Genomic DNA, 9,480 nt, shown 5'->3' on the forward strand with positions numbered 1-9,480 from the left:
CTCCATCCACTGAGCCAAACCGGTTAGGGCGATAAGGGTTTTTTTAAAGAGCATTTTTATATGAGCATAATATTTTCACAAACTAAAACTAAATTTCTTTTATCTAGTCTGTCTATATCTTTTGAAAATGTGGACACAACTAAGAAGAAACTCCCCGTTCACATTTTAGATGGCCTGACTCTGAGCTATAAGGTAAGTGCTGGTCCTCTTTGTAAGAACATTGCTTTCTGTTAAAATGAGAATGTGCCTCATTAGAATACTTTCTATTCTAATTTTCTGTTCTTGTTTTCATAGGTCCCATGGCCTGTGGACATTGTTATAAGTTCAGAATGTCAAAAAATTTATAATCAGGTGTTCCTTCTCTTACTGCAAATAAAATGGGCAAAATACAGTTTGGATGTTTTACTATTTGGTGGTAAGATTTGTTTTCAGCAGATAAATTATCATTTAATTTTAGCCCTGAAAAGAGGTTGGTATATACAAGTACCAAAATGACATGTATTCATAGCAGCATTTTTACAGATGTCAGAATTAATGTCCCTGAATGAAATACCAGACATATATACAGTTAACCTGAAATACAACAACTTGATTTGGAATTTAGCCAAAATAATAGCTCATCTTAGGTAATGTGAAAATTCTAATGACAAGTTCATGGGACTTTGCATGTACATTTTTGATAACAGCAATCATCCAGGTGATACAGAAACTTCTCAGAGCTTAACTTCCAGAGCTTCTGAAGGGCGGTCCCTGCCGTGCACATGGTGACCATGGGCCAAGGACCTGCCCTGAGCAGGAGGGTCAGCTTAGAGTGGAGCTCGTCCCCCACACTGCTCTTTGAATCCTTTACAGAACTAACTGGACAGCCACCACTGCAGGATGGGCTTTTGTGTGGACAGGAAATGGCTGCCCAGTTTGGACCACAGAAGAAACCAGTGAGGCAGCAGATTCATCGCATGTTCCTCTTGCGCGTGAAGCTCATGCACTTTGTAAACAGCTTACACAACTACATCATGACCAGGGTTCGTATCTGTTTATAGAGAACTACAGGCCTGCTGCACAACATTTGTGCACAGGCTGGGTGGGGGCGTCTCTCAGCCCGGTCTGCACTCTTTCACAGTCCGGGAGCCCTCGGGATGTCGGACTGATGGCTTAGGCCCGCTCCCCGCAGTTGGACATCCTTAGCACTGCCGTGGAGGCAGGCTGCTGCACTCTCCGGCCATCAGCCTGGCTTGTGGCTGAAGAGTGCACTGACCACCAGGGGGTAACTCCTGCGTTGAGTGTCTGCCCCCTGGTGGTCAGTGTGTGTCAATAGCGACCAGTCTTTCCACCATTCGGGCAATTTGCATATTACCCTTTTATTACATAGGACTAGAGGCCCATTGCACGAAGAGATTCGTACAATAGGCCTTCCTTCCCTTGGCTTCCAGCACCGGTTTTCCTCCGGCACCCAGGACCCAAGCCTTCACTCTGGCCAGAGTCTTCCTTCTTCGTCTTTGCTGCAGACTCCGGCCAGAGTCTGCCTTCTTTGCTGCAGACTCCCGCCAGAGTCTTGTCTTTGCTGCGGCACTCTGCTCCTGTAGATCCCTTCGCCCCCCGCCCTCCCTCTCATAGCAGGCGTCCTGCGCTGCCTGGCCACTCCGTGCCTGGAGCAGCTGGGCAGCCGCCATCTTTGGTTTTCTAATTTGCATACTCACTCTGATTGTCTGTGGGCATAGCAGAGGTACAGTCAATTTACATGTTTGTCTATTATTAGGTAAGATTCCTTCCAATAGTAATACACCCAGAGGAGCCCCCCACGTACTCATAGACTGTAAATGTGAAAATAGCCCCTAAAAAAACTTTGGTCATGAAACTGTGGCAATAGGGTAGGGAGGGGCTGTTTTTGAGACATGTATCCCGTCGGCCCTCCTGTCCCCCGCGACAGACACAGCCAGTGCCCTCTTTTGGAGTTGCCTTCCTACCTGCTGCGGGAGCCTCTGAACTTGATCAGTGTTGACAGCCGCCCCTGGAAATCGCTTCACTTTTGGGTAGCAGCCAGAATCTGTCAGGCTAGTGTGGAGTGTCAGGAGGAAGAAACCACCAGATCACATCCTCTTTTCTTTTCTTCAAAACAAGAAACTTAATTACAGTGCTATTTTTTTTTTTTACACATCTTAAAACCAGCTCAAGAGGAAGTTCTGAGTGAGGCACTCAGCTATTTGAACGATGGCTGTATTACTGGAGGGCAGGACTCATTGGGGGTTTCAGGTGCTTGCCAAAAACACTTCTAGTCACACTATCTCTAGGTTCTAAACCCACTCTGTGAGGGAAGTGAGTCCTCCCAGCCTCCATGTCAGACCTGCTGCGCTCTCTGCCTCCTGGGCCTGCAGCGTGGCCTTTCAGGCACTGGCCTCAGCCTCCGTGCTGAGGAAGTGGCAGGAGGATCAGGTGTGCAGTTGTGAGTACAGGAAGCAGTTTATTCCTGTATTATTATTTATTAATTATTATAGCATTTATTTGTATTACAACTGTAAACTTACTTTGCCCACCTCTATATAGACAATGGAACTTAGAAAAACTTGTTCAATTTACTGATAAATTTTTTAATTTTTATATTTCAAAAAAATTAGTGCATCCCTAGCCACTTCAGCTTGGTGGATAGAGTATCGGCCTGTGCACTGAAGGGTCCCAGGTTGGATTCCAGTTAAGGGCATGTGTCCAGGATGCAGGCTTGATCCCCATTAGGGGGCGTGTAGGAGGTAGCCAATCAAGGATTCTCATCACTGATGTTTCTATCTCTCCCTTTTCCTTCTTCTCTGAAATCAGTAATAATATTTTTTAAATAAAATGAAAGTTTTGTGTGGGGTTACACAAGTTCTCTAAGAAGAAATCTGATTATACTTTCATCTTTCTCTTCCAAGATTCTTCACAGTACAGGGTTGGAATTTCAACATCAAATTGAGGAAGCCAAGGATTTAGATCAATTGATTAAAATTCACTATAGATATTTGTCAACTATCCATGATCGATGTCTGCTGAGAGAGAAGGTACGTGAGATGGGACGTCACCTGTAATATTGTCCACTGAGTTGGGAATGAAGCTGGGCAAGGGAGGTTGCCTCTTGGCTTTGGAATGTTATAGTTATTAGGTTTCTGTTCTGTAGAATATTCTTTAAGGAAAGACCAGACCACATGAGGTTACAAATTTAGAGAAACCGTGAGAATTCTGTTGCCAGCCTGGCCTCACCTACTCTGCGCGTAGAGTCAGTTGGAAATTTTTATCTGCACGTGTGACATAAGAGTACTTTATTCGGGAAGTGCGCCCACCTTAGTGTGAATATTGGGGTGAAGTCCTCTTATAGCCATTGGAAATGCTTGCCTCGTTTCACTGGTGAATTTCAGTGACTGTCCCAGGAAAGGGGTCAGATTGTGCTGCCACCACCTGTGCTGCGGGCGCCGTGTGTGTGGCCGGGCCCAGTGCACTTTGTTCCGAGCCAGGCGCCCTTTCTCCTGCGCAGCACGCAGTCATTGTGCTGAGGGACTTGTTTGGTGACTAAGTGAGGTAAAAGTTTTGGTGTCAATGTCCAAACGTAGTTACCAAGACAGTGATCTGTCCGTGCTTTGATCTGCAGGTCAGCTTTGTGAAGGAAGCCATTATGAAAGTGTTGAACTTGGCTCTCATGTTTGCAGATGGTTGGCAGGCAGGCCTTGGGGCTTGGCAGTAAGTATGTGGCTTATGGAGCCTCTGTGCTGTAAGTGTTTTCATTGGCTCCATCCTGAGAGTTTTCATCTTGGCAACATATCACATACCACATATTTAAGGAAAAAATTGAAGAATCTGCTCACCTAAACTAGACAACATCAGGACTGTGCGATTCTTTTGTGAGCAGTAAAATAATAAGTAAAACTTGAAGTCTTTTAAATGAGGACAAATATCCTTCGATTACATTCATGTTTTGTTGTGTAGGTTTTGTTAAATTTTTATTGTCGATGCTTAAAGCATACATAGAAGTAGAGAGAAAAGGACAGAACGGACCCAAGGCGCCCTCACTCCGCCTCAACAGGCGCCAGCTGTAACTAGGTCTGCTTACTACTCACCCACTCGCACTTAATGAATTTTAAAGCAAATTCTAGAAGCCATGCTACACTGTAGTCCCAAGTTGTATCTGAGATGAGCCCTAGAAGAAGGATTCTGTATTCGATGTGTGGGGTGTTCATGACTCACGTCAGCACATGGAGGGCAAGCGCCCTGCGAGCAAAGGGCGCAAGGACCAGGAGCTTGCCTGCCTGAGCACCCTGCTACGTCCTCATTGTGAGCTCAAATGTACAGCAGAGCAGTTAGTTTTTCTCTGCCTTATTCATAAAATTAATGTAATGCTGCAATTACCCTAACCCTAACCCTAACCCTAAACCTAACCCTAACCTAACCCTAACCCTAACCCTAACCCAATTACCTAACCCTAACCCTAACCCTAACCCTAACCCAAAAAAATGAAGATAGTGTAAGGAGCCTCTGGGACAACTTCAGGCATACCAACATTTGCATCATGTGGATGCCACATGGAGAATGGAGAGCAAGAAATTGAAAACCTATTTGAAAATATAATAATAGGAAACTTCCCTAACCTGGTAAAGGAAATAAACACACAAGCCCAGAAAGCACCGAGAATCCCAAACAAGACAAACCCAAAGAGGCCCACACCAAGACACATCATAATTAAAATGCCAAAGACATTTGATTAAAGACAAAGAATCTTAAAAGCAAAGAAAAGCAGTTAGTTACCTACAAGGGAGCACCCATACGATTGTTGATTAATTTCTCAACAGAAACTTTTCAGGCCAGAGGGAGTGGCAGAAAATATGCAAAGTGATGAGAAGCAGGACATATAGCAAAGATTATTCAGCGAGGCTCTCTTTCAGAATTGAAGAACAGATAAAAGAGCTTCCCAGACAAGAAAAAGCTAAAGTAGTTAATCACTATCAAACTAGTATTATATGAAATATGAAAGGGTCTTCTTTAAGGAGGATAAGAAAAAAATAAGTTAAAAATGTGAACAATAAAATGACAATAAATACATATCAACAATTGAATCTAAAAATCAAAATAAATGAACAAGAGGAACAGAAACAGACTCATAGAAACAGAACATTTTGACAGTTACTTGATGGGGTTGGGGAACTGGACAAAAAAATTAAAGGGATTAAGGAGTACGAATGGGTTGAAGAATCATGCGGGAGTAATGGACAGCATAGGGAATACAGTCAGTATTCTAAGGTGTTGTGTCAGATGGGTACAAGACTTATCGGGATGACCACTTAGTAAGTTCTAAAATGTCTAATCACTGGGCTGTACATCTGAAACATACAACATTGTATGTCAACTGGAATTGAAAAATAAAAAAGGATTAAATGGCCAAAAAAAAGGGAAAATATTCTTTAAAAAGTGAGGCAAGAAATTTTATTTTCTGTCTTTATACTTGGGATTCTAAATAATTAGACTGAGGTACTTTTGAAATTATTCCAGATGCACTTACTTAAGTTGAAATGTACTTTCTTTCCTAGGATGGAATCTATAGAGAAAATGGAGTCTGATTTTAAAAACTGCCATATGTTTCTTGTCACCATTTTAAACAAAGCTGTCTGCAGGGGGTCCTTTCCACATCGTGAGTATACATACTAAAATCTTACTGCTTTTCTATTTTCTTGTACAAAGGCTGCATGTTCCTATTTTGATACTGATCTCATTACGAATTATTTCAACCTGGAAAGTGTCAGCAGCTGGACCATGCTTTGAATTGTGGTTGGTGTGTGTGTGTGTGTGTGTGTGTGTGTGTGTGTGTGTGTGTGTGTGTTTTAGTTTTGTTTTGTTTTCAGAATTACTGTGGGATGAATGAATATCAAAGATAAAACACAGTTACTAAAGATTTTGCTTTCTAGTATGTCATTTGTTACACCAGTGGATTCTGAAACTATTGCTTAGAAAAGCAGAAGGCAAAATAGATTTCAGTCACACTTTTCTTTTTTTAATATATTTTTCTTGATTTCAGAGAGGAAGGGAGAAAGAGAGAGAGATAGAAACATCAACAATGAGAGAGAATCCTTGATTGGCTCCTTCCTGCACACCCTTCCCTGGGGATCAAGCTCTCAACCCAGGCATGTACCCTGACCGGGAATCAAACCATGACCTCCTGGTTCATAAGTTGATGCTCAACCACCGGCTGGGCTCAGTAACTTTCTATCATGTGCAGCTTTTGTAACTATTCCTTTTCAAAAGATGGGGGAGGGTTTCTTTAACAATTTTAAAACTTCTGACAAACACTGAAGCAGGCAGAAGTCTGTAGGGTGCGTCGGGGAGGAGAGTGATGTTTAATTTGCAGAAACACAGGACTAAGTCGTATTTCTTTGTGCAGCTTTTTGGGGAAAATATGCAGGGTTAATCTCTTCCCTGTTTCTGCATATTCAAATTGTGATCTATTCATTAAGAATAGCTGAACTGCCTGGCCCATGTGGCTCAGTGGTAGAGCGTCAACCTATGAACCAGGAGGTCATCGTTTGATTCCCGGTCAGGGCACATGCCCGAGTTATGAACTTGATCCCCAGTAGGGAGCGTGCAAGAGGCAGCCAATCAATGATTCTCTCATCATTGATGTTTCTCTCTTCCTCCCTCTCTAAAATAAATAAGGATAAATATTAAAAAAAAAAAAAGAAATGTCTTAATCTTTGGAATATCTGCATAGTTTAGTATATTTTTAAAAAAGAACAGCTGAACAATTTTTAAAACACTGTGTTAGGAATATTGATGCATTTGTCCATTTTCTTTAAATATATTTTTATTTATCTCAAAGAGGAACTGAGACAGAGAGAGAAACATCAGTGATGAGAATCATTGATCAGCTGCCTACTGCACACCCACACTGGGGATCAAACCCACAACCCTGGCATGTGCCCTGACTGGGAATTGAACCATGACCTCCTGGTTCATAGGTCAATGCTCAACCACTGAGCCACACCAGCCGGGCCATTTGTCCATTTTTTAATTGGGTGGTTGCAGGTTAGAACTTGGCATTTTGTTATGAACGGACTCCAGAGTTTCTGACATGTGGAACAAATACAATTTATTTCGTGAAATGTCCAGATTTATTTGTTTTCAAAATTAAAATGAAGTGAATAGAAATAAATCATACTTTTTAAATTTGTATTTAATAAATGAAGATTATCTTTATTATACATTAAAAATAATCACCATTTTAGTTAGAAATGGAAAATGTGGCCCTACCAGGTTTGGCTCAGTGGATAGTGTCAGCCTGCGGACTGAAGGGGCCTGGGTTCTATTCAGGTCTAGAGCATATGCCTGGGTTGCAGGCTCAATCCCCAGTAGAGGGTGTGCAGGAGGCAGCCTATAATTCTCTCTCATCGTTGATGTTTCTATCTCTCTCTACCTCTTTCTTCCTCTCTGAAATCAATAAAAATGGAAAATGTCTTTAAATACTTTTCAGTTTTGAATTGATTAAAGCCTTACTCATACATTTTCTAATATTTAAACCAATTTTTTTAACTTTATTCTCCCCACAGTGGAGTCTCTAGCACTGTCCCTCATGGCTGGCATGGAGCAAAGTTAAATATCTTCATGTGATAAATACCTCGGACTTCATCTCCATACATGTACAGCTCCATCACACGCAGCTGAGAAATAGGAATCATTTGTTTTTGTCTCTTTTTAAAAAACTTCTCTACTGTCTAGACAAGTGGGTTTGTAGGTGTTTTCTCTGAAGCTTATTGGGTATTGTATAGGGTTATGTGTATAAAATTGTATCAATAATGCAAAGTGTACATAGGCTATTTACACCTATATTTCCTACTGTAAGCTATAGATTTATGGCATTGTTACCTTTAGATGTGAATGATATTTTTGAAAATGTAATTGTTAATATTAAAAATACAGCACTTTACATTTTTTTTATTCTTCTTTTGCTGTCAGTTTTTTTGTATAGAGTTTTACATGTTGTCTTCCCTAAAGCTTGTCTGAGATTTAGCTGTCTAAAAATGTATTTTTATGTGCCTGAGAAGTTCCAAAATGGAAAATAGTTTCAACCAATATCAGTAATGTAAAGGCCAACTTCACGTAGGAGCAGCTGTTGGTCCATACTATCATTTGGCCTTTCTGAGCCTTTTTAGTCAGCTAAAATCATGCTTACCATTCCATTTCCCACGTTTCCTTCTTGTGCTCTCTGTACATCTCTAGTATTTATGACTGAGCACCATATTTACTGCTTAGTTTTTTACAAACAACCACTGACTCCAAACTGCCTCAGAGCTAAGTGCTAGGATGTCCTTGTCCTCAGACACTGTGACAGGCACCCTGCGGCAGACAGCAGTGTCTGGAAACAGCTCTTCCTGGGAGCCAGCCTGGCTCCGAGGCTTTCCTCTGAAATTGGAAGAAATTCACTGAGGCAATCTTCAAATGCCAGGGGCTTCACAGCTACTTCCAGGTCTGAAGAAAATGCAGCATAACCTCACCACTAAGAGAGCAGCCTCTGGGACCGGTCCTGCACGGCAGGCCTGTAGCCATTGATGGGAGCTCGAGCACCATACAGCCATCATTATCGGCGTAAAATTCTTTATATGTCACAAAACTTATCACATCCAACATACAAAACATACCTCTTTCATAAACTGAATTCACCTCTGACACCTACAGCTCTAGCAAATGGTAAAACAGTCTTAGCTTCTACCCAAATAAACCTAAAATGTCACACTGAAGGCCTGTTTACCTCAGTTCCTTTTACCCAATAAGTTCATCATGTCCACCTTTTAACAAAAAAAATACACAGTGTACTAAAAGACAAAAAACTCAGAGCAATCATCAGACATAGACTGGGCAGCAATGTTGGAATTACCAGACTGGGAATTTAAACAACTAGGATTAATCTACCAAGGTCTCTAATGTAGACAGTGGACACATGAGAGAACAGACGGGCGATGTGAGCAGAGAGACAGAAGTTCAGCAAGGACGTTGTTGAACTGAACATCAAATTGACATTCCTAAATTATTTCAAAGTGTATGCCTCAAGCTTACAGAACATTCCTCAAGACAGGCCACATTTTTAGGCCATAAAACACACCTTGACAATTTCTTAAAGATGGGAGTCATACAAAGTATGATCTCAGACCACAGGTGCTGGGATGGGGGGCGGGGGCAGGCTTGTGACCAGAGCCTAGAGCAGCTGTGGGCAAACTACAGCCCGCGGGACGGATCCGGCCCATTCGGCTGTTCTATCCGGCCCGCGGAGCCGAAAGAGCGGAAGGTTCTCTTGCTCTCCCCTCCGCTCCTTTACTTTGAATTTATATTAGTTCACACAAACACTCCATCCATGCTTTTGTTCCGGCCCTCCGGTCCAGTTTAAGAACCCATTGTGGCTCTCGAGTCAAAAAGTTTGCCCACCACTGGGCTAGAGTAACCCCTGGTTTCCACAAGAGGATGTGATTGACTTGCTTGGGT

The 9,480-nt window shown here is 42.0% G+C and overlaps 1 protein-coding gene across 5 annotated transcripts in view; it reads left to right on the forward strand.

Moving 5' to 3' along the window:
• TUBGCP5 (tubulin gamma complex component 5) overlaps positions 1–7,941 on the forward strand; it is an 87,575-nt gene extending 79,634 nt beyond the window's left edge. For 4 of the 5 annotated variants that reach the window (XM_080670035.1, XM_080670036.1, XM_080670038.1 and 1 more), the window contains 7 exons: positions 108–192; positions 295–415; positions 853–1,022; positions 2,904–3,029; positions 3,614–3,702; positions 5,544–5,644; positions 7,554–7,941. In XM_080670035.1, the coding sequence (XP_080526161.1) occupies positions 108–192; positions 295–415; positions 853–1,022; positions 2,904–3,029; positions 3,614–3,702; positions 5,544–5,644; positions 7,554–7,600 (739 nt within the window). In that variant the 3' untranslated portion in view covers positions 7,601–7,941. The remainder of the gene's footprint in view (positions 1–107; positions 193–294; positions 416–852; positions 1,023–2,903; positions 3,030–3,613; positions 3,703–5,543; positions 5,645–7,553) is intronic. The other variant, XR_013960684.1, reaches the window with a different exon arrangement.
• The last annotated feature ends 1,539 nt before the right edge of the window (positions 7,942–9,480 follow it).

This window comes from Plecotus auritus (assembly GCF_963455305.1).
Source record: "Plecotus auritus genome assembly, chromosome: 5".
Classification (NCBI taxonomy): domain Eukaryota; kingdom Metazoa; phylum Chordata; class Mammalia; order Chiroptera; family Vespertilionidae; genus Plecotus; species Plecotus auritus.